At 36.8% G+C, this 23,482-nt stretch overlaps 4 protein-coding genes across 4 annotated transcripts; all 4 read left to right on the top strand.

Annotated features, from left to right (window-relative positions):
- Positions 1-308: 308 nt before the first annotated feature.
- Positions 309-1,851, top strand: LOC103320059 (cytochrome b-c1 complex subunit 7-2, mitochondrial). The gene is made up of 4 exons (XM_008221673.3): positions 309-476; positions 579-736; positions 1,067-1,114; positions 1,548-1,851. The coding sequence occupies exons 1-4, from the start codon at positions 383-385 to the stop codon at positions 1,614-1,616; spliced, it is 369 nt and encodes a 122-aa protein (XP_008219895.1). The 5' UTR covers positions 309-382; the 3' UTR covers positions 1,617-1,851.
- Positions 1,852-11,263: 9,412 nt separating this feature from the next.
- LOC103320060 (BIIDXI-like protein At5g11420) lies at positions 11,264-14,938 on the top strand. Its single transcript, XM_008221674.2, has 3 exons — positions 11,264-11,453; positions 12,470-12,967; positions 14,078-14,938. Exons 1-3 carry the CDS (start codon positions 11,381-11,383, stop codon positions 14,608-14,610), a joined length of 1,104 nt encoding a protein of 367 aa, XP_008219896.1. The 5' UTR covers positions 11,264-11,380; the 3' UTR covers positions 14,611-14,938.
- An 825-nt stretch (positions 14,939-15,763) lies between these two features.
- Positions 15,764-18,781, top strand: LOC103320061 (GTP-binding nuclear protein Ran-3). The gene is made up of 8 exons (XM_008221675.3): positions 15,764-15,882; positions 16,030-16,099; positions 16,841-16,897; positions 17,085-17,202; positions 17,665-17,754; positions 17,857-18,036; positions 18,125-18,202; positions 18,455-18,781. Exons 1-8 carry the CDS (start codon positions 15,880-15,882, stop codon positions 18,522-18,524), a joined length of 666 nt encoding a protein of 221 aa, XP_008219897.1. The 5' UTR covers positions 15,764-15,879; the 3' UTR covers positions 18,525-18,781.
- Positions 18,782-19,921: 1,140 nt separating this feature from the next.
- On the top strand, positions 19,922-22,316 carry LOC103320078 (GTP-binding nuclear protein Ran-3-like). The gene is made up of 8 exons (XM_008221694.2): positions 19,922-20,057; positions 20,192-20,261; positions 20,462-20,518; positions 20,614-20,731; positions 21,253-21,342; positions 21,504-21,683; positions 21,781-21,858; positions 22,019-22,316. The coding sequence occupies exons 1-8, from the start codon at positions 20,055-20,057 to the stop codon at positions 22,086-22,088; spliced, it is 666 nt and encodes a 221-aa protein (XP_008219916.2). The 5' UTR covers positions 19,922-20,054; the 3' UTR covers positions 22,089-22,316.
- The last annotated feature ends 1,166 nt before the right edge of the window (positions 22,317-23,482 follow it).

Genomic DNA, 23,482 nt, shown 5'->3' with positions numbered 1-23,482 from the left:
TTATAAGAAACACGTGTAATATATTATTGGCTCTTATTTCTTTCTTCGGTGATTAAAAAATGAAATATTGCTGCTTCTCAAAATAATAAGGATAATAATTCTAACTTAGGGCCTCATTAATCTTAAGATCCAATATCCAAGCTCCTCAACAGTGCTTATTTGGTGGCCCATAAAACAATAAATTAGCATTCGCTCTTCAGCCCGACCCAGGAGCCCTTTCCTTTTCAGGTGGCCCGATACGAAACGACGACGTGTCGCTCATTGGAGTCGTCAATTCGTCATAGCCATAGCCACCACAACTTCGCTGCCCCTCAAAAACTCAACGATTTTTCGAGAAACTCTGCACAGAGAGAGAGAGAGAGAGAGAGAGAGAGAGAGCAACATGGCGTCGTTTCTGCAATCGTTGGTAGATCCAAGGAAGAATTGGTTCGCCCGTCAGCACATGAAGGCCGTCTCTCAACGCCTCCGCCATTACGGTTCGCCTCCTCGTTCACAAACCCTAATCTATGTGTGTGTGTAAGTATGTATAGGCTGATTTGATTCGATTTGATTTATGCTGAATTGGGTATGAAAATTAGGGCTTCGATACGACGATCTGTACGATCCCTACTACGATTTGGACATCAAGGAGGCTTTGAATCGGCTACCAAGGGAGATAGTGGATGCTCGTAACCAGCGGCTCAAGCGCGCCATGGACCTCTCCATGAAGCACGAGTACCTTCCCGAACATCTTCAGGTGCCTTTTGCTTTTACCTCATTTCATTTCCTTTGAATTACTTTCCAAATCTAATTCGTAATGATTTGTGGCCTTAGATATTTGATTTCAATTTGGTTTCATGTGATAATATAAGAAGGATGGTAGTAATTGCAAACAAAGGGTGTTCATTTCTAATGCTTATGATAGCATTTGCATTAAGATTTGCTATGAAATCCTTTTAGTAGGTGTTGATTCTTGTATTTTGAATATGTATTTTTCCGTGCATATTGTAAATGCCATTCTCAGCATATTCTCTTTTATTGTTAAAATTTGACTCTAAATATTTGCCTTTCTTTATCTATTTTGCAGGCACAGCAAACACCATTCAGGAGCTACCTTCAGGAAATGCTGGCTCTTGTAAGTACCATTATGTTGCTCCTTTTCTACTTCTTTCTTGGGATTTTCAGTTTGTGTTCGTTTAGTCAACTATGAAGCTCCTATTTACCAACCCTATTTGAGTATCTACCCAAAACATAGAAGTATGCCGGAGAGTGTTTTCTTTTTGAAGCAAACTTGATGGAAGGAATAGTTAGTATTCCATTTTCATTTGTTCACCATGTTAAGTTAATCGATATATGTTCAGTGTGCTACATGCATTTGTAATTTTGCAGTGAGACTCATATCGGTTCCCCTTCCTGTTATGGTTTTTGTTCTCTTACCACGTGTGAAACAGAAGATATAGAATAATGATTGTACAGGTTAATTTGATGGATGTCCTACCGAAAAAACTTATGACATGTTGCACGAATGAGTTGTTGGTAAATGTTTAATTATGCTTTCCATTTTTCAGGTGAAGAGGGAGAAAGCAGAGCGTGAAGCTTTGGGAGCGTTGCCACTTTATCAGCGCACCATTCCATAAGCATGTTATTGCCTCTTGTAGCTATTTTTTGTTGGAATGGTTCGTTGGACGAAATTATAGCAGTGTTTCTGGTAGATGTTTCCATACCTTAAGGGAGATTGTTTTCTGTTCTAGAAGCTTTTCCCAATTGTTGGCATTTGAGGACCTGAATTGGAACTTCCTGGATGGTTGTCATATTCTGGAAGTCCCTTGGTTTTTTCATAATAAATGTATGATCCAAATTTAACTTCTTTAATATGCTTGATTGCAATAAGCTGACTTTTTCTATGAATGGATGCGAGATGGGCTCAAATTTTGCTATTTCACTATGTAATTTTGACTGGCCTGCAAATCACCCTTTTTCTATTGGACAAGACTTGCTTGGCGGTTTTTACCGTTCTTAGTTCATAGAAATGGTGATGATGTTTCTCAAGGTATTTAGAAAGTAAATGTTGTAGCTAACGTTTTTCAAGCAAATTCCTACCTATAGAGAAAAGAAGGCAAGTATTTTTCTTTGATAGAATAGAAGAAGGCCCACCTAACCTATAGCTATAGAACAAATTTTAAAACCAAGGTTCGCGTGAAGCCCATATCATGTCAAATGCAAATTCCTATTTACATGATTTGGTGAATTGACATATACAATGTCATATCATGTTAGATTTAATGTGTGAACAAAACTCGAGCGTGATGGGATTTAGAAAAAAATGAAGTAAAAAAATTGACTCGTAAATGGTGGATGATTAACTTAGAGGTGTCAAATGGGTCGTGCGATGCTGGCTCGACTCATTTAAAATCGTGTCACTAAATTAATCGTGTCAGGCCACGATACATCTAATCAATCGAGCAATGTCATGCTAGCCCATTTATTAACTTCATTGAACTGAGCTTGGCCCAAAAAAAAATTACTTAGTTAGTCGGCCACCATTTAGAGCACTCCCACTCGTGGTGGCCACAGACAAAAGGCATCCCCAGCTCCCAAAAATCAACTCCAACGGTGAAGGCCACCCTAGGCAAGGAGTGGGCTCCATCAGCATGGACAAACCCAAAGGCAAGACTTGCTTGGGTTTGCTGATGTCAACATGACATCAGCGATCAATTTAAATACTCAAAAAAATTAAATAAAATACCAAAAAATTAAGTTATAAATACCTAGTCATGTTCTTCACTTCTCACACCAAAACTCCATACAAATTTCTCTCCTCATATCTCATGTGAATAGTGTTTGCCTTTACTTACCATGACAATAGGTGAAAAAGCAAAATTAAAAAAAGTAAGGTAATCACTATTCACATGAATAGTATCTACCCTTACTTGCCCTTGCCTTTTGCCATGGCACCATAGGTGGAAGTGCTCTTATGAATAAGGTTTTTTTTTTTTCTAATTTGAATTTTTTTTCATATATGAGACAATTTTATTTTCAATTTCCAATCATCAGTAGAAAAGACAATATCTAAAACTTCATTGAAAACTGGCATGTCAAATAGGTCGAGTTGATTGAGCAAGGCACAAGTCCAGCCCATTTAAATGGGGCATGACACTGCCCAAGTATGATTATTGGTAAGCCGTGTCGAGATAAAAAAATGAAGTTCAATGGATCAAGCCGGCTTGCACCCCGTCATGGGTTTTGCTTGGCCTGACCCCATTTAAAGCCCGACCCATCCCACTTAACTTTTTTTTTAGGCCCATTCCAAAAATTCCTTGGAAACATGGATGTTTGGAAGGATAGAACTTGTGTTCATAGAAATGAATGATGACTCTCCTCCAAATGTAAGTACTCAAGGCACATATATATATATATATACAACTAATCTTCCATCATTTGTGTTGGTGTTTTGCCTAATCAGTGTTTGGTTTTGTCTTGCAGCCTAAGGAGTTGCAGAACTTAAGGCTGTAATGAAATCTGATGATTAGGGAGACTTAAAAGGAAATTTTGATCCAGAGAAACACATTAATGCTCATTTGCATGTTTGGGTGCGCAAAGAGTGAGTAACCTATTGCAGTCACTCCTTGTGGGCAGCTCGGTATAGGGTTCGTTATTGGGGTTGGGATAGGGGAAGATTTCCAATGTTAAGGCCTTTGCCCGCCTATTAGGCAGGGCCTAGATAGGCTTGGCTAGCCAGGCTGCCCATGGGCCTAAATGGCCCAATAATTTTATTTTTTTTTATACTAAGAATTTTATAACTTTTTATTACAAATTTTTATTCAACATTAAAATTATAAACTTGATTCATAACATATGTAAAACAAAATAAGAATGTTATAAAACATGCTACATATTACGTATAAAATAAGGTTAGGGAGTGCACTTAGATATGGGGCTATAGTTCAATGTCTTTTATAAGTTTTTGTTACAAATTTTTAAACAACATTGAACAAATTAACTTAATTCATAACATGTGTAAACAAAATAAGAAGTTTATTAATTTATCCTACATATTACATTATTTTGATAAGTCTAAAATAAGGTTAGGGATTTAAAAAGGGCCTACACAGGTCAGGCCATGGGTGAGCTGAGGGTTTCAAATTAAGTCCAAATAAAAAACGTGTCAAGCTTGAATTTGACCCATGGGATCTCAGGCTACCCATTTCGGCTTATGAGCTTAGGGTCCAATGATGATCCCTAGCTCAATATTTGCGATCGTTGTAATAAAAAAAGATACCTACCTCAATTCTTTAGGGATACTTTGCCTACATGGCAATCAATAGTCCCCCGGGTAATTAGTTCTGGGAGATGACATTGCTGCTATTCATTAACCCTAACCGGGGTTACAAGTAAGTCATTTGTAATAGTGGTTTAGAAGTTTCATTAAACTTAGATTGTGTATGTAATACCTTTAAATCATAATCTTGACCTATCTTCTATTTCTCTCATTTTCTTGGACAAAGTCTTGGCAGGTTCTCATGCTTCATTTGTGGAGTTAGTACCATTCAAGTACATTGTTTGTTTACGTTCTTCCAACTCGTATACTTTCTTGTATGCTTTGGGGTGACATGGAAACCTATAGCTGGAATATTGTTCCCACTACCCTTCTTCCTTCTCATAAACATAAGGGAACATGTGCTACGAAGGGTCTTTCATCCTGCCCATCTACAAGAACTGGATTCTTGTGAGTGGGATGAAGTTCATGTTACTTGAGAAGTATGTCTCTTTTCCTCCCATTGCTAATTAATCTGCAGAATGAATGTTTTGTTTCTGTTATTTTGATAATGTGTTTGAAGGATTTTTATTCATGGCCTATTGTAACGTGTGAGCAGGAAAAAGTACCACCTAAACCCGATAACGACGAGGGCGCGTACAATTTCTATGATGGTGAGATATTAGATGAGATGACAACAAGCAGAGGTGAACTAAAGCTTACGACCAGCTTCACATGCTCTTCCATGGAAGAGTGTTAGAGATTGACGTTAATGCTTCTTTCCATAGAGATAGAGTGTTAGTGTCAACTCCGTTTGTAGATGCAGATATCATGTATTATAAAACTTACCTCTCCAGAGATGAATAAACAATCTGATTACAACGCCATATTCACGTGCAAACTTGTGCAGTTGCACCCATGTATAATGCTTTGGCCCAAGCACATAAATTGTACTTTACATTTGAATTTTGTAATAAAAAGTATGAACATATTATAATCTTTTACTATTAATTTACCCGATTAATTACATGGATTGTGGCCTAGCACAATTTTAAATGGATCGAGCCATCCATTTGACACCTCTACTATAGATTCTATATTGACTATTATATCCCTCCTTATATAAACTTAAATTATGAGGTATAATCTTTATGGCTCCCTATATTTTTACACACCCCAAAAAAATTATCAAATGACTTATCTTTCTCCCTGGGACCGGATTGTAACACAGTAAAGTTTCAAATTTAACTTAATAACCTTGACTTATCTTTAAGTATCATTGATCCGTCATTAGGCATGTGTTTAATCAACCCTAGATCTCCAATAGGTCCATCATAACCTCTTATCAAAGTATCTTTTTGATATGATGTCATTTCCTTTGATTGATTCAAAGAAAATTTCAAAATAATACATCTTATTCTATGTTCCTATAGACTCTAGATTGTTGATGTATCCATCTTATTTCACTCTTGAATTCTTCATTCATCTTGAAGTAATTGATACTTAAGCCAGGATATTTCAGTTTTGCTTTTTGGACTCGCAATGAACTAGTGTGAGTAAAATCCAAATCATAATATGAGGCCAAACAACCAAAAAAAACGTAAACCAGGATAATTCAAGATCTAATTAGCTATTGGGCCACGTCTGTTTCTAGTTTAAATTACGAATTTTTTGTCTGACTGGATGGATGGATGGATGGATGAGCATTTGGATGTAGTTATGACATTTCTTTTAATACAACTGGTTTATAATTGATTTTTTTTTCCCCTTAATTCAAGAAAGATGAGAAGAAGCAAAAAATGTAGTTTTTTTTTTTTAAAGCAAAATTTTAAAGGGAGGAGAGGCTAACCCATTATAGGGTAAGGACATACTAAGGTCTTTTTAAGGACTTATATAGGGGTCTTAGTCTATTTTTTAGTTTTTACAAATTATCCACAAATAAAGATTGTCGGCAACGAAATTCAAATTTTGGTCTGGATAACGAAAAGAACGATCTTTATTAACTCAACTAAACATTATCGGCAAGAAAAAAAAAGGTGTAGTTGAAGATACGAAATCTAAATGTATATAACAACAAAGAAGGGAAGGTGAAAGGTCATTTATAAGTATGCGATACTAGAAAAGCTGTCAGAAGAGAGACATTTGTCAATGTCTGCCCACTTACCAGATGTGGAGCATTCAATGCAGTGCATTTGCAATGCCTCGGCCTTTTCTTACCTATCATTTCATAGTCCCTTTCAAAACTAGACAGATTCATCTACGTCCACTCATTAACCATGCAATGTTATATGTCTCCCCATAAAAATGTCCATCCATGTGCCGAAGCCCTCCTTGTTTCTAACGTTAACATGTTACCATAATTCTCACTATTGCGTTGTATTGACCACTATTATATATATGAATACACCTCATGAATGAATCCATGAACAAGTTAAGTGGATTTGGTGTACGTGGAGCATGGATGATGTGACCATTGATGGCATGTTTACTAACGTAAAAGGGCATAATTTGACGGTTGTTATGAAGATGGCTGTGCAAAGATGAGACTGTACCTTAACCCATCAATATTTAAACTTTTTTGTTTTTGTCAAACTTTATCACAAGTATTTTTGTTATATAAAAAAGCAATTTAAGTCCTTTTAAACGCGTTTCAAGTAGACGTTGAGATGGTATATAACCCTACCTTATTCAAGATTTTCTCGGTGCATGAATTAATGGTACTCTTGATCTTGAAGTTATACATCTTACTATTCAACATTCCATGTGATACCATGATCCCCATGCTTACAATTGAATTGTGTTCTTGCATATGCAGAATTACATGGTTCATAGTTGTAAAGATTGCTTTACTCCTCAATTATTAATGTCAGGATTCAGTTCCTTTACTCTTAAATTCTATCGCATCTCTCTCCATTGCTAGCTCTATCTCTTTATATCAATGTTCATGAAAAACCGAGAGCGCGGCATTGCTCATGAAAGTACTTGCATGCAATCTTATTCACCGTTGGATTATATTCACTCACTCCCAAGCTGATCCCATTGCTTCACTGGTTGTTTTTCAAGTAGGGGTCTACATATCTATGATTTTATCTTGAGACAACTTCATTAGTGCTCACACGTGGACAGTTCACCCACTGTTCGATCTGTCCAATAAAAAGTGCATAGGTTAGTATGTCCTTTTCGATGTAAGCTAAAGAAAGCGCACCCATTAAATTTAAAATTGATATGAGAAACTGAACAAGCTCACAGATCAACCATATCTATGCAGTGATCGTTCGCTTTCACTTCTGTTAAAGAATTCTTCAATTAATTTTATTTGATGGACACTTTTTAGAATTTATTACTAAAAAAAACAACGATCCAAATCGTTTAACTTTTAAGTCCATATTCATAAATCATCTTTGTAAAAAATTAAACAAATCGAAAACTGTTTTGACATATTTGTGCCAAACAAAATCGATAAACACGATATACTTCAATAAAATAGTAAAATTATAATCAATTAATTGAGTAGTCAAATAATATTGAATTTAAATAATTTTTTTCAGAAATAATCTTTGAATGAATATCTATAAATAAATGATTCAGATGAATGAAAGCTCCAGTAGACCATCCAACTTGATGCAGTGTCATTATCATATAATATAATATATATCATGGGTCAATTTATTCCACTTCAACTTCACGTGCAACCATGAGCCCTAAAAGTCTATCTTCGTTTTCTTCTGCCAATTCCTGCCTAATTAAGCAAAAGAAACATAAAATTATAAAATTCTATTTTTATGTTAATATTGATCAACGATTTAATTAGAACTTAATCAAAGACTTTACAAACAAACAAGTGACGTTGACACCGAATCATGCATTTGGCTCCGGACCCAAATGACATAGAAATAGTTGTTTTGGGAAAAGGGGTGGTGTTTTTTTGTGGTGGAAATTGTGAAGGGGGAAGAGGGTGATGACGTGGCTTTCATGTCAATCGGTACGATAATTTGGCATTTTATTCAAGGGCTGACGTTTGAAGTTCCTACTTTCTATATGCTTGTCACATGTTTGGGAAAACAGCCAACTTGTTTAGAATGAGACTTTTGGACCCATTAAGTCTTCCTTCCTAGCTCAATTTAAACCTTAATTCTTCATTATCGTGGTTGTTTGGAAAGATTAAGGATTGATTAGCTTAAAGCTTAAACTTCATCCCATCCATAAGTTGCATTTGATATGGTAGGTAGCTTGGGATAAAGATAGTCATCTCTATCTCATTATGACGAGAAAAACTTCTTAATCACAAAATATATGCAAACGATTATGTGAGATTTTCTCATTTATGAAGGACTTGTCATTCTCAACTTCGTCCTCGTATCTGATTGAGAACTTCTAAGGATATAAAACCTCATTACTTCCTTTTCAAAATAATAAACTCAAGGAAAATTACAAAATCATTAGAATACATCATAACTTATGAGAACAAAAACTTAAAATCAAAGTTAATTTATACACATACATTAATTTTGGTATAAATTAACTTTGATTTTTGTACAATGTGTTTATTGATTTTTTCCTTGGGAAATTACTTAGAATAAGAAATTAATATTGTATTAGAAATTAGAGGGTTGGTGATCAATCATATAACTTTGGGCCAGTGAGAGCTGAGAAAAGTCTAAAAAGTACAGGGACACGGGTCCCTTGATATCCGGCCCGGCCCTGGTCGTCCACATGCATTCGATTGTAGGCGCTGAGGCTGAGGATCAGAACCGGCCCACTTCATTATTTTATTTATTTTAATTTTTTTAAAGCCTAAAATGGCCCACATGTTTCTTAGATGTCAAGCCCAGAACCCGGCCAGTATCATGGGGTGCTGTGATCCTACGCATATCAGATTAGGGGTCGGATTGGATTTTCAGGATCAATCTTGTGGGTCCCTCCAGCACCCCTCTGATCACTGTGGTGCTATCCCCACATCCCTCGTGATGTGTTTTTCTTGGAGGCTTTCGCCGCCCTGCATAATTTTGTTTGGGTCTTTACAAGGGTATTTTGGTATTTTGCTACATGGATTATATAGATTTATCCATCCACAAATCGTCAAAATTGTGAGAAATGAAACCAAATTTCTTCACATAATTACGATTATGTGAAATGACATGAACAACAAACACATCATTTGATTAGTAGATTTGGTGAAAAAACTGGTTACCTCTAGTATATTACTGAAGAGGAAAAATTCAATTGGATGGTTTTTATTACGTGACAATGTTGAATGACAATAGATTCTGATAACAAATGATGCATTTTTCTACTATTTTTGTATGAGTTTAAATTTGATGATCAATTTATATTTTTGGAACGCACACTTCCTCTCTCTTTTAACTAATTTGTAATGAGACTCAACATTATCACGTGATACGAGCAACCTTGTTGAAGTTTTTGAATCGTTACTTACATGAAATCATGGTTAAATGTTTGTGTACAACAACATCCAATGTTAAAAACATATTCATCTCAATAAACAAAGAGCAAAGGTCAGTTGGAGGGGTTGCACGTAATCCTAGTTAATCATTATTTAATAATACATACATAATTTGACAGTCCCGATCTCCTGGATCATAGGGATCTAAGAGATTTGTGGTCATTCATCGTTTGATATTAATTCAACGGTTCAAAAAGTTTATTAAAAGGAATGCAATAGTGAGTTCATCGTTGAATTTACATCTAACAATAAGTGACCACAAATCTCTTAAATTCATGTAGTCCAAAAGATCGAGACTGTATAATTTGATCTCAAATCTTTTTAGAGTCCTTCTACCAACTTTTATATCTCACGTATAAAAGATATGAAACACATGAAGATAGCTCAATATATGCAAAGAAAAGAACGACACATAATGGAATCTAGACAAATTGTTAATGCTTTTTAATATTATTATTATATATTCAACTAATAATTACCTCCTATCCATCTATCTGACTCAGACAGATACTTCCATTGATTTACAACAATAATTGGGAATTTTAGAGCATAAGTTGCCATGATTCTCTCTATCAGTGCACATGCTCTGCTTAATTTTTTAACCCTTTTAAAATCCTTAATAATGTGACATGTTACATTCTGGTAGCTTCGACCTAATTTCTTATTGCCAGATTATATTCGTAGTCTTTAATGGGTTGAAACATTTTTTTTATTTTAGTCCCGTCATTTCGACTTTGACAATTTTAATCATGTAATTTCGTTTGATTTTAAATCAAGTTCAAAGTGTAACCTTGGTGGAATTCAATGTGTTAATATGCAAACTACCACATGTGAGGATACTTTTGTCTCTCCAAGGTATTTGTAATCAACCCATAACGTAGTTATTTTGTCTATTTTTGTTTACAATTTTAGACCTCAAGAACTTGATTGCAACCTGAATAAAATTACGTAATTGAAGATTTAAAAATTAAAATGACGGTAACTAAATGAAAAATGAGTCAAATTACGATAACTGAAAGGGTAATATCAGACTTACCACATTTTTAACAAGAGAGCATCATTTTCTCTCATAAGCCTACCACGCAAACATTAATAAATGACAGGCATGTGCTTTGGCCATCGCCGCACAAAATAATCAAGGCCAAATCTGTCATTAACTCCAAAAACATTCCACCAATTGCTTCACCAAAACAGGAAATTATCATAACTAAGGCCGATGATCAACTCATTAACAAACTTAATCTCCCTTTACGAAATGACGAAATTGGACCCTAAACAATCAAAAACATGCAGCAAAAGTGAAGTAAGACGGTGTCGTGGGGTTGCATGCTTGGCAGGAACCAAGGTTGGGGAGGAGAAACCATGTGACCTTAAACAGCTTTTGTCTTCAAACCACACCAGAGGACATATACATACAGATTTTGGATCATCACAAAACAAATAAAAGTAAGTGAGAGAGAGAGAGAGAGTAAATACGTCATTTCAAAGGGGCCACGTGAAGACACAGCGAGAAAGAAGAATGGCAAACTCGTTATATTTGCTCAAATCCAAGGGCTCTTTTGGATGTTGGCATGCATATAAACCCACCCTCTCCCTCTTTCCACTCTGCATTGCTTACCAGCTTACACATCAAACATTTGCAGATAACAGATTAAGAGTGTTTTCTGTAAAAGATCACCAATATGAGAGGGGTTGCCTTATTTCTGTCGGTGCTATTGTGCGCCACTTGCCACTCTGCCCTGTCCCTCATCGATGGTAAGTTTATATTATTTATACAAATTAATACTCGTACATGTTTTTTTTATTTATAAAAAAACCCAGATGGTAATTTGTATTTTTTTTAGTTGCTAATTATTAGTTTCTTCACCTTGCTCCTTAGTTCTTTGCCTCTTTGGCCTCATAATATTTGGTGCATAGGTAGCTAGTATATGTATGAAGGTTTTGTGAAAAGGACCAAAATGACCTCATCCTTGTGCACATAAGTTCATATCATGGTTCTTCTCTTGATCCTCATAGCCTCATAGAGGAATTAGGGTGGCTGGAATTTAAGTTTTTCAGGTCATCAGCTAGCAAGCAGCTCAAGTTTCAGCAAGTTCGCAATAATATAAGTGATAGAAAAATTTGAATTTCTTGAGGGGTAAATGTGTAATTTCGGCTTATCATCATCAATATTTGCTCATTCGTCAGATGGTAACAGGCTTTTGCTTGTTTTGACTGGGTTTCTTCTGTGGAGAGATTTGGACGGGTGTGATAAATAAATATTCTGTGACACTCGTACATAAGATATTAATTATAGCTGTGCAGAGTGTACAGAGAAATCACATGGGTGCCAAGTGGTACACCCACAGAAGCACCCACTAGATAGGTACCCAAAAATTCAAAGATATCATCAAATTTATTACACCTTTTATCCATTTAACAGTAAAACCCCATTTTGCTCATCATGCCTCCACAAGCGGTACAAATTTTCCACAAACAAACAAACTGCACATTTTGAGCCCAACATGCCTAAATCTATCATATGCTTCCACTGGGAGAGTAACGAGGGGTTATAGCGAGGGTTATAATGAGTCCTTAATAGCAATCCGATCAATTATAGAGTTATTATTGGACGATAGAATTGAACCTCTTAACACACAGCCTCAACATAAGCGCCCTATAGTTTCATGTACACTCATTACTTGTTTAGCGTCACATGTAATACAATAATTTCATTGCAGCATATTTTCTTCTTATAATGTATATTTTTCTATGAACCCAAATTCATGCAGGTTATTTGGAGAATGGGAATTTTGAGGAGGCCCCTAAGCCATCAGACATCAGGGGCACAGAAGTGATAGGGCGCTATGCCATACCAAAATGGGAAATTTCTGGGTTTGTTGAGTACATTAAGTCAGGCCATAAGCAAGGGGACATGTTGCTGGTTGTGCCTGAGGGGGCCTATGCAGTTAGGCTTGGAAATGAAGCCTCAATTAAGCAGAGGATCAAAGTGACCAAGGGCCTATACTATTCCATCACTTTTAGTGCAGCCAGGACCTGTGCTCAAGAGGAGCGTTTGAACATCTCCGTGGCACCAGACTCTGGGGTGCTGCCAATTCAGACGGTGTATAGCAGCAATGGCTGGGATTCTTATGCCTGGGCGTTTCAATCTGACTATGAGCAAATTGAGCTTGTTCTGCATAACCCTGGTGTCGAGGAGGATCCAGCTTGCGGCCCTCTCATCGATTCGATTGCCATTCGAACTCTGTACCCTCCTCGAGCAACCAACAGTAAGTTTTTCTTTATCATATATTTCACATGTTATGTTTTTTAAATTTTAATCGTTTAGGTTGACAGTCTAACAATATAATATAATATGTAACACGATAATATCTAATCGTAAGTACATTTCCAAGTCGGTATAGAAGACAAACACCACTTGCAAGATCATGGGTTTTTAATTTGATTTTGAAATTAGTTAAGTATAGATCATCTAGTTGGACCACTCTATTTCATACATGTGAGGAGCTGTTTCACCCCATATAGGCTGCGGGGTGTGCAATTATTTGATGACACATGTTCTCTTTAGGCATACATCACCTCTCTCTGTCTCTCTGCCTCTGCCTCATCAATAGTAAAAATTTAATACCCTTGAAACTTTAGTGATTCTTGGAGGACAGAACAAATAGATCAGAATTAGGTTAACTATTTTCTGCTCGCAATCACTGTATATAGATCTCTTGCTTTAAATTTTCATTTAATTTCAATGTCCTGGCCCATGGACACTGCTTCTTTATTAGTTGGTTCCAGTTATGACTTTGGGGCTAACCACCAGTCAAGTTGAGGGCCTTCAAGCTAGCAATTTGAACTTCTTCTTAAAGTACCAAATATTTGTTATTACTGATTGTATACAAATGTGTGTTAATCTTCTTTTACATATTCACATGTAACGAGTGAGATAAACACATAATTGTATACAACCGGTTACACCTGAAATTTTCTTCACAAATAAGACGATCATGTGAATTGTTCATGTGTCTCTGTTTGAGTCCCACACTAAATTCTACATACATCAAGAATTTGCAACCAAACTCTTTGAAAGCAAATATCATCGATGAATTAATGAAGCGTCGTGCAGTGCCTAATATTTAGGTCACATTGTCTTTGGACATCACAGCTTTTCATGACCCTTTTTCCTTATTTTGTATTAGAACTGTGGGTCTTTCTTGTCTCTCCTCTTCATAAATAAAAGAAAACAATCCCCCAGTCCTAAGTTTGACACCCATGTAAATAAACTGTCCTCCATGAAATTTGAACGCGAAACTTCATTCAACAACTTAGAAATGAATGTCACTAGACTAAACGGTCATTGATGATACCATAATCTACTTGAATTGCAGAGAACTTGTTGAAAAATGCCGGTTTCGAAGAAGGGCCATACGTGTTCCCAAACGCATCCTGGGGAGTCCTAATCCCACCAAACATAGAAGACGACCACTCTCCGTTACCAGGCTGGATGGTGGAGTCTCTGAAAGCAGTGAAGTACATAGACTCAAACCATTTCTCAGTGCCAGAGGGCAAAAGAGCAGTTGAGCTTGTAGCAGGAAAAGAAAGCGCCATAGCCCAAGTTGCCAGAACCATCCCCGGCAAGACCTACGTGCTCTCATTCTCCGTGGGAGACGCAAGCAACTCCTGTGAGGGCTCCATGATCGTGGAGGCATTTGCAGGCAGAGACACGGTCAAAGTGCCCTACGAGTCCAAGGGCAAAGGAGGGTTCAAGAGAGCGGTGCTCAAATTCGTGGCTGTTTCTACCAGGACACGTGTCATGTTCCTGAGCACGTATTATACCATGAGGAGCGATGACTTCTCTTCTCTGTGTGGACCTGTGCTTGATGATGTGAAGTTGTTGAGCCTAAAAAACCCTAGACAATGAGGACCCAGAAATTAAGTGGTGATGGAAATTGGGTTGGAGGGTTTGAGATTTTATATGAATTAAATGTTAGGGGGGTGATGAGGCCCATATATGATATACAATGAGGTCTTTAATTTGGGTTGTATGAATGAACCAATTTGGTTCATGGTTATGGGTGCTTTTGTTTGTAAGAGAAGCTAGAGGCGGGGAGTAGTGTGAGTTTAATTAGCATAATCCGAAATGGGAAGATAGTGTATGATAAAATAGTTTGATTTTTGTTGAATGGTTATGTACTTCATGAGCAAAATAAATGAGATGATAATGTTATTACTTATTTGCAGCACAAAAACGGATTCAACAACTGGTTGATCAATGGTGGCCATCGATGGCTTGGCACACGCTAATCGCTTAAATTTTAAATATTTATAAGACATTATATTCCCTAAATATACAATCATATCGTAAAAATGGGTCAAAACTAGCAAAGATGAAAACTCGTTGCTCATTCGATGCCTATTGTCAAGATATGCACATTTAGGTTGGGAATTTAAATCGCCCAGCTGATCGAACCATTATAAGTTAATCCAGTTTATAATTTGAATTTTAGAAACCGATGTTTTGACTAAATTGAAATATGATACATATATGATCAAATTTTTGAATCTTGATCTTGAAGTCTTTCCTCGAGTATATTCACATGTTCCCTAAATTTTTATTTCGCCTCACAACGTCACATCATCATGAATGAGTTTCACTCTTCTATGTGAGAAAGCAAAGATAAATTATTTTTATTGAGAAAATTTTAAAATTCAATCGAGGAAAATGTTACGGGCTAAGCCAGCCCATGATGAGTCCTTCTTTAGCAACTTCGGGAAAGGGAAGGGTAGCCCAAAGTTCGGGTAAGGCCAACCCAATAGCCCGACTCAAACTTACAAAACGGGTCGGATACAACCCAGTCCAGCACACCGTCACAAGAGGCCTGCTACGTGTAAAGCGTGAACTCATCGTGCTAAGACAATCGGACGGTCCAGAAAGCTTCCAAAACGGGTTGGCTACAACCCAGTCCAGCACACCGTCAAACGAGGCCTGCTACGTGTAAAGCGTGAACTCATCGTGCTTAGACAATCGGACGGTCCAGAAAGCTGCGTTACTTTGAAGCTAGCTAAGAATTAGAAAACACTAGGGTCTCTCCGAAGGCTCCTACTATATAAACCCTCAACAAATCTCAATCGTTCCCTCTCTCGCTCTCACTCGTTTGCTCTCTGCGCCACTCACATTAGCAAGACTCAAATGGTAAATCTTCGCATCTTTCGTCTCAAAATTTTTATTTCGCATCTTTTGATCTTCATTTTGTGTGTTTGGTTGCTGTGAAAACTGATTTTTTTTTTTTAAAGTAATTAAATTTTGTTTTAAATACAATATTTGTGTGAAAACCTGCAGGCTTTGCCGAATCAGCAGACCGTGGATTACCCGAGCTTCAAGCTCGTAATCGTTGGCGATGGTGGAACAGGTTTGCCTCTTCTTTTCTCTATGGATTCAGTTTCGTTCATGATCTGTTTGGTTTCAGTGAAAAATTTCCTGTGCTTTCCGTTTTGTCTTTGTTTGTACAAATCGGTTCGTTACTGAGCTCAAATGGAGCTAAATGCAAACTCTGTGGCCTGAACAACATGGAGTTTGATTTTAATTTTGGTTATCGAGCTTTCTGTGAAATAGTTCAAAATTAAAACTTTATGCAAGCGTGACCTAAATGGTATAAACTTTGGATTTGAGTGATCGGGAGTTGGCTTTGAATTTCATGCACTCGACTATAATCTTGTATAATGTTTCTGTAAGGTGGTTCCTAGTAATATGGATTGGCCTTACTGCAAATTGGTTAGAGCAATCGAAATGAACTGTAATAAGGCTGAGTCTAAGTGTACAACTAAACCTTTTAACCTTCCCTAGAAATTTTATATTGGGGCTCCAGTTCTAGAACCTTGTTACAATTATTCAAATCTAAATGCAGCCTGAAACTTCTTTCGGATATTTTATTCAGTCAGAGCTCGAGGTGTGCAAGCCCAAAGTTTTCCTTTGAAATTGATACTATAATAGTGAAATTAGGGTTTTGGTACTGGTGATTGTATACCTTTTTCCTTTGGCTTTGCTGTTTTCAGATTCTGGTTATTTTTTATAATTTACATGATATGGTTTAGTTCTTGGTTTATGATGCCATTGTTTTTTCCATAACTGAGTGAGTTTTATGTCAATGCAGGGAAAACTACCTTTGTGAAGAGACATCTTACTGGTGAATTTGAGAAGAAATACGAACGTAAGTGTCTTGTAAAGCATTAGTACTTTTTGAGTTTTCTATGCTTACTAAACTTTGTTGACCGTTACCTTGCCATTTTGTTAGTAATCTCCCTTCCGAATTAAGAAGAATAAATGTGTGAAGAAAGATTAAGCGTTTATAAGAATTTGATGTATTGGACTCATTCTTGCTCATTTTTAATGGACAGCAACTATTGGCGTGGAGGTCCATCCATTGGACTTTTTCACCAACTGTGGAAAAATTAGATTCTATTGCTGGGACACAGCCGGGCAAGAGAAATTTGGTGGTCTTAGAGATGGATACTAGTGAGTGTTTTCTTTTAAAAATTTATGGCTGAACTTTTCTTTTGAACTCTTTTATTTTGTATGCATTTTGCTTTAACTGTATTGAGCATAATTGTTCTGATATCTACATGCTTGTCATCATTATTTGTTAAAACTCAATATTACGTTTGTCATTTGAATGGCTGTATGACGTTATTCAAAATTCTTTGCCGATTCGAATGACTGTACTCTTTGTTGAACTCCCATATTGTGCAAATCATTTTGACGTATGTAGCATTAGATTTCATTTGTCTCCCACAGTAACTACTTGGTTTACCTCTGCTTTCCTGTCTAATTGATTTATGTAGGTTGTTTTAGGCCATCATTTATGACGATTACACTCCCCAAATTACATATGATTTATGTAGGTTGTATTAGATTTCATTTGATAACTGCTTATTACTCTTTCTGGGCAACTTTGTTCTAAATTACATTTTTGTGCAGCATCCATGGACAATGTGCAATTATCATGTTTGATGTTACTGCTCGATTGACATACAAGAATGTTCCAACTTGGCATCGGGATCTTTGCAGGTCTGCCTGGAAATTTTTCTTTATTTGTAGTTCATTGATTTCACTTGATGAGTTTTTGGGGGGTGTATTAACTCTAATGGGTACTTGTGCTGTGAATTCCAGGGTCTGTGAGAACATTCCAATTGTTCTTTGTGGAAACAAGGTTGATGTGAAGAACAGGCAGGTCAAGGCAAAGCAGGTTACTTTCCACAGGAAGAAGAATCTGCAGTACTATGAGATATCAGCAAAGAGCAACTATAACTTTGAGAAGCCTTTCCTATACCTTGCCAGAAAGCTTGCTGGGTAAATCTTTTGGTTCCAAATAGATATATTTTTCTTTAAACTATTGCAAATAGATATATAAGTTACTCAAGTGCTTTGTTTGTTGCAGGGATCCTAATTTGCATTTTGTTGAGTCACCTGCCTTGGCTCCTCCAGAAGTACACATTGATCTGGCTGCACAACAACAGTAAGCCTTCCCTTACAAAATTGCTCTCTCTCTCTCTCTCTCTCTCTCTCTCTCTCTCTCTCACACACACACACACACACACACACACACAACGTACCCTGATCGCTCTCCCACTCATCACACACACATGTTATGTAGTGAAAAAGGAATAGAGTTGTAGGAAAATTCTTGCCAGTTTATGATTGGACTTGATGCATTTCTTTTTTTCTTTTCTTCATTACCTTATATTTCTTTTTTCCCTTGATAATACAGGCACGAAGCCGAGCTCGCTGCAGCTGCCAGCCAGCCCCTTCCTGATGATGACGATGACACATTCGAGTAGATGTGGGGAATTGTTGTCTTGGTGAAAGTTTCGTTATTAATATTTGTGGGTCCTTGGACCATTTTTTCTAAGAAAAACTTGTGGTATTGCAGTTTGTAAGTGATAATTTTCGTGGTCATGAGGATGTGAATTTGAGGATGCCATGTTTTCGTGTATGATTTTATGTTGAATTGGCTCCCTATCTGCCCTTTTCCCCATTTCTTGTCCAGTCCATTATATCTGATGCCGTTAATTCTATTCGCCTATTAGTATTTTTATATTCTTTCACAATCTCTACGGAGCTGTTCATCAATCCCCATGATGTGTATCTTTTTGTAATTTTTCATCTTTTGGGTTCGGTACTGCATTCATGTTCATATAGCTTGGGTGTATGGCAATGTTGCCTTTGTGTATTTTTTGCATGAACCCGAACCCAGTTGAAACCAGAGGTTTAACGAGATAATGGAAAGAGAAGAAAGCACGCAAAACGCTTCTGAGCCTGTCGTATCATGAATAACGTTCTTTGGTCCAGAAAAGTTTGTTTTCTGGTCTTGCATAACTCCCACGTGTCTCGAGTGCCCGGTAAGAAAATTAACGACTTTAAAAATGGAGAAAGATAAAGTTGGTATAAACATGGCGCATCTCATTTTAATCCTTTCAAATTTAGGACACCCTCAAAACAAATCCCAAATTTTGAATTATCATGACTTAGAGTTGGATCTGCCTACTATTTGATTTATTGTAATTTAAATTATCGAATTGTCAATAAGAAAATATACAATATCAAATGATGGGGAAGTATTAAAGTTGGTTGGAGGGAACTTACACACAAGTACCATGAGTTCAAAAACCATGAGCATTTGAACTCAAGACCATTTGGTAGCACACCAAAAATCTGATTTGGGCCAATATAACTAATACCCAGTTGGTGGGAAGCATTATATTTATTACGTCAATTAGTAAGGTGAATACAAACAAGGACACGTAAATGTGGGTTAGACAAGTTTGTTAAGGTATGTGCCCACCCTCTTGCACCCGAGTTTGAACCCCCTCCCCACTATTAAGTCGGTGGTTAATGTAATGTGTACATCCTCTTGCACTCGAGTCCGAATCTCCTCCTATATATTAAGATAGTTTAGAATGTTCCATTGTAAAAAACAAACAACCAAAAAAACCAAAAAATTGTATATCTTCTAAATATTGGATTTGTATTGGGCAGGTTTTGTTGGGCTTTTAAGACCTTTGGGCGATAATCGCTAATTCAGCGGATTGCGAACATAGAGCATACGACAATGGCCATACTAGGTGCCACGTGTAGGGACAAAATTCAAGCTGAAAATTCAAGCGGGACTGTGATCCAACGGTGTAAAAAATAGCGTCCAACAAAAGTCGAACCCCGTGTTAAGGGGTCGGTTACACTGTAGTATAAAACCCCTAAGTCCCTCACCTTCTTCATTTACACTCTGCTTCCTCAGAATTCCACAAACACCTTGATCGCTATCCTCCGAGCCTCAAATCCATTCACATTTTGCAGCTCTCTTCACTCTCGCTATGGTAGCCTCTCTCTCTCTCTCTCTCTCTCTCTCTCTCTCTCTCTCTCTCTCGCTATATGTATATGTGTATATGTTCTAGGCAGGCAGCTAGGGTTTTATTCTGATCGTAAACGCTCATTGTTGTATTTGATACAGGCTCTTCCGAATCAGCAAACTGTCGATTACCCTAGCTTCAAACTTGTTATCGTCGGCGACGGTGGAACTGGTTCGTCTTTTCGCTTCTCTCTGTCTTTAGCGCCCAAACTGGGAATTCAGGACTTTCTTCTTTGCTGTTTTGTTCATCCAGATCCAAGATTTTATTGAAACCCTAACATATTGTTGCTCTTGAAGCGTATTTGGTCTATTGATTTTGTTCGTTCTTTTTTTTGTCTTTTTAAAATAGTAACAGTGTTTTGATGGGTGTAGGCAAGACCACGTTTGTGAAACGCCATCTCACTGGAGAGTTTGAGAAGAAATACGAACGTAAGGAGTTCAATTCTGTTTATATCTCTGTGTGCCTGTGTGTGTGAAATTTCGTTGTTAATTTTCGTGATTGTTAATTTTTTTTGAAATTGCAGCAACTATTGGTGTTGAAGTTCATCCGTTGGACTTCTTCACAAACTGTGGGAAGATCAGGTTTTACTGTTGGGACACCGCTGGTCAGGAGAAGTTTGGTGGACTCAGAGATGGTTATTAGTATGTCCTCTTATCACTAACGTCTATTTTAATTGAACCCTACTCATGTTTTACTGTAATCTATATTTATTGTGCCCTTGTGACATTGTGGCCTTTTGTAGTGTTGTGTGTTTTGTTGGTACCTGTGATTATTATATTTGCAATGTCATGATGGGAATGGTTTGATTATGCCTAAGTCATCATATTTTTTTATTCTTACTTTATTTTGGGTTTGTTCTTCTTATTTCTAACTTGTTTTAATTAAAACAGCATGTTCTGGGTTAGCCAGTTACTAAGAAGCTTGAATACAAAGCCAGGTCTTATTATCTAGGAATGTTTTGTTGTATTTTTTTTTTTGTACAAACTATAAAATTAAGGGATTTGTGTATCATTCCCTTGTGTCATTGCATCTCCGTTTTTGCCCCGTTTGAACAGGCTCGGGTCTATTCTTCGTGCTGATATTGTTTGATGGACAGTATCATTGCATCTCGGTTCTTGCCCTGTTTGACACTTCATGATCTGTTTCTTTTCTTGATTTTCAGTATTCATGGGCAGTGTGCAATCATCATGTTTGATGTTACTGCTCGTTTGACATACAAAAATGTCCCCACATGGCACCGTGATCTCTGCAGGTGAGTTACTTGAGATATATAATTTTTTATATATTTTTTAATATTCTGTATCGACACTGATGTTGGTCTTCTACCCTTTTTACTATTTCCTAATGCGGTTCCCCCTTTCCAGTTTTCCTAACTCGAATTTCTTCTAACATGGCATTCCTATTGTCTTCTAGGGTGTGTGAGAACATTCCCATTGTTCTGTGCGGAAACAAGGTGGATGTGAAAAATAGGCAGGTAAAAGCAAAGCAGGTTACCTTTCACAGGAAGAAAAATCTCCAGTACTACGAGATTTCTGCAAAGAGCAACTACAACTTTGAGAAACCTTTCTTGTATCTTGCCAGAAAGCTTGCAGGGTAAGTTCTTGATCACTTTATTGCAGTAAATCATTGTTCTCTTGGCTCTGTTAACTCTCTCATGCTGTGAAATTTAATGGTCTATTGGTCTCTGCAGAGAGACTGAGCTGCGTTTTGTTGAATCACCTGCTCTTGCTCCTCCAGAAGTTCAGATTGACATGGCTGTCCAAGCAAAGTAAGTGATAGGTCCACTTTGATAATTTCTTAATAATATTTTTTTTTTCTCATGTTCAACCTATATATTAAGAAGGAATCATAATGAGCAATTGTTAGCACTGTTTGTGCTAATTATTCTGAGTTCTTGATTACCAATCGACTGTTATGGTGTTTTTCAGGCATGAACAAGAATTGGCACAGGCAGCTGCACAACCACTTCCAGATGACGATGATGATCTGTTTGAGTAGTGCGCTTCTATGTTTCTGGGTTTTGTTTAGCTTGTTTGATGTGATCGGTGACGTGGGTTTCGGTTGTCAAGAAATTTATGACTTTACAATCTTTCTCTGGTTTTCTCCTTTAGATATTAGGGTTGGTTGTTGCCATGGGTACATGTGAAGAGCCGAGAGACATCTCTTGTTAGTAGGTCTTATGTGGGATTTACATTTTAACCCGTCATATTGAATGCTAATTCTCTACGGTGCTGGCTTACACTAGACTAATGCGAATAAAAACTAACATTTCATCGATATGAAAGAAAGGAAAGAAAGAAGCATCAATTGTCATTACAAACTCGCAGACCCCACGATTCCCAGGTTTTCAATAAAAACTGCACCCAAACATACATTTTGTTTGTCAATGGGTGCTTAGTTCAGTGGTAACAACATTTGCTTATATATTAATTATCTTAGGTTTGAAACTCATGACACTCCCTTCCCTTTAGAGACTTAGACAAAGTAAAAAACATAGTCAAACTCTTTGACTAGACAGTAAAAAACATAGTCAAACTCTTTGCCGTTTTAGTCGTAGTTTAACTAAATAATATTCTATAAGGGTTTTTTGGTCTTTTGTCAGCATTTAGAGCATCCATGGGGGGGGTGTATTTTTGGGGGTGTAAAACTATTTTTACATCTTTTTTACAACTCTAAGAGCATCCACAATGGACTTTCTAAACCATCTCATTAGACAAATTTTAGGGACGAATGATAAAAATACAACTCCAACCACGCTCCCTATCCACCTCCTAAAATAGGGAGTCCTCTAAGAGCTCCTAAATTTGAGGAGAGAGAAAGGACTCCTAGTGACTCCCTATAATTTAATGCTACTTTATTTAATGAGTATTTCAAACCTTTATTTAATTTCAATTATTTTTTATTTTATTTTTTAATAGAGATGGACTAATAAAAAAAGAGTTATATCATTTATGACTCTTCAAAATAAGGAGTATGATTAGAGTTGAATTTTTTTAGAGAGCTCCTAAAATAGTTTTCTTATATTTTTAGCTAAATTTTAGCTAAGAAATAGAGAGCATCATTGTGGATGCTCTAAAGGTTGTAAATGTGGTTTTTGCTCTAATAGGGAAAATGCAAATCTAAATATGTATAATTGCTTTTGCTCACTTATGTCCACATTTTCTCACTTTTTCTCATGTAGGTCATACCTGCAAGGGATGTAAAAAATGATGTACATATGCATCTAAATTTGCATCTCACGATTATGATGCAAACTTACAATCGATTACACCTCCCCATTGCAGGTGATTTCGATAACAAATAATGTATATTTAACATACACCTCATTATACCAACCCCACTGAAGATGCTCTTATATGAAGAAAAACCCCAAAATGGTTAGTTACATGGAC

Source organism: Prunus mume, linkage group LG2 (assembly GCF_029339155.1).
Source record: "Prunus mume cultivar Tortuosa linkage group LG2, ASM2933915v1, whole genome shotgun sequence".
Classification (NCBI taxonomy): domain Eukaryota; kingdom Viridiplantae; phylum Streptophyta; class Magnoliopsida; order Rosales; family Rosaceae; genus Prunus; species Prunus mume.
Note: the sequence above shows the minus strand (reverse complement) of the source record. Positions and strands in the feature narration are given on the sequence as shown.

Bases quoted from the DNA above. Each gene is read 5' to 3' on its own strand.
- LOC103320059 (XM_008221673.3), top strand. From the start codon at position 383: ATGGCGTCGTTTCTGCAATCGTTGGTAGATCCAAGGAAGAATTGGTTC. The intron at 737-1,066 runs GTGCCTTTTGCT...TCTATTTTGCAG, and splicing joins ACCTTCCCGAACATCTTCAG to GCACAGCAAACACCATTCAG. The intron at 1,115-1,547 runs GTAAGTACCATT...TCCATTTTTCAG, and splicing joins TTCAGGAAATGCTGGCTCTT to GTGAAGAGGGAGAAAGCAGA.
- LOC103320060 (XM_008221674.2), top strand. From the start codon at position 11,381: ATGAGAGGGGTTGCCTTATTTCTGTCGGTGCTATTGTGCGCCACTTGC. The intron at 11,454-12,469 runs GTAAGTTTATAT...AAATTCATGCAG, and splicing joins TGCCCTGTCCCTCATCGATG to GTTATTTGGAGAATGGGAAT. The intron at 12,968-14,077 runs GTAAGTTTTTCT...CTTGAATTGCAG, and splicing joins CCCTCCTCGAGCAACCAACA to AGAACTTGTTGAAAAATGCC.
- LOC103320061 (XM_008221675.3), top strand. The intron at 17,203-17,664 runs GTGAGTGTTTTC...ATTTTTGTGCAG, and splicing joins GGTCTTAGAGATGGATACTA to CATCCATGGACAATGTGCAA. The intron at 17,755-17,856 runs GTCTGCCTGGAA...TGTGAATTCCAG, and splicing joins TGGCATCGGGATCTTTGCAG to GGTCTGTGAGAACATTCCAA.
- LOC103320078 (XM_008221694.2), top strand. The intron at 21,684-21,780 runs GTAAGTTCTTGA...TGGTCTCTGCAG, and splicing joins CTTGCCAGAAAGCTTGCAGG to AGAGACTGAGCTGCGTTTTG. The intron at 21,859-22,018 runs GTAAGTGATAGG...GGTGTTTTTCAG, and splicing joins GACATGGCTGTCCAAGCAAA to GCATGAACAAGAATTGGCAC.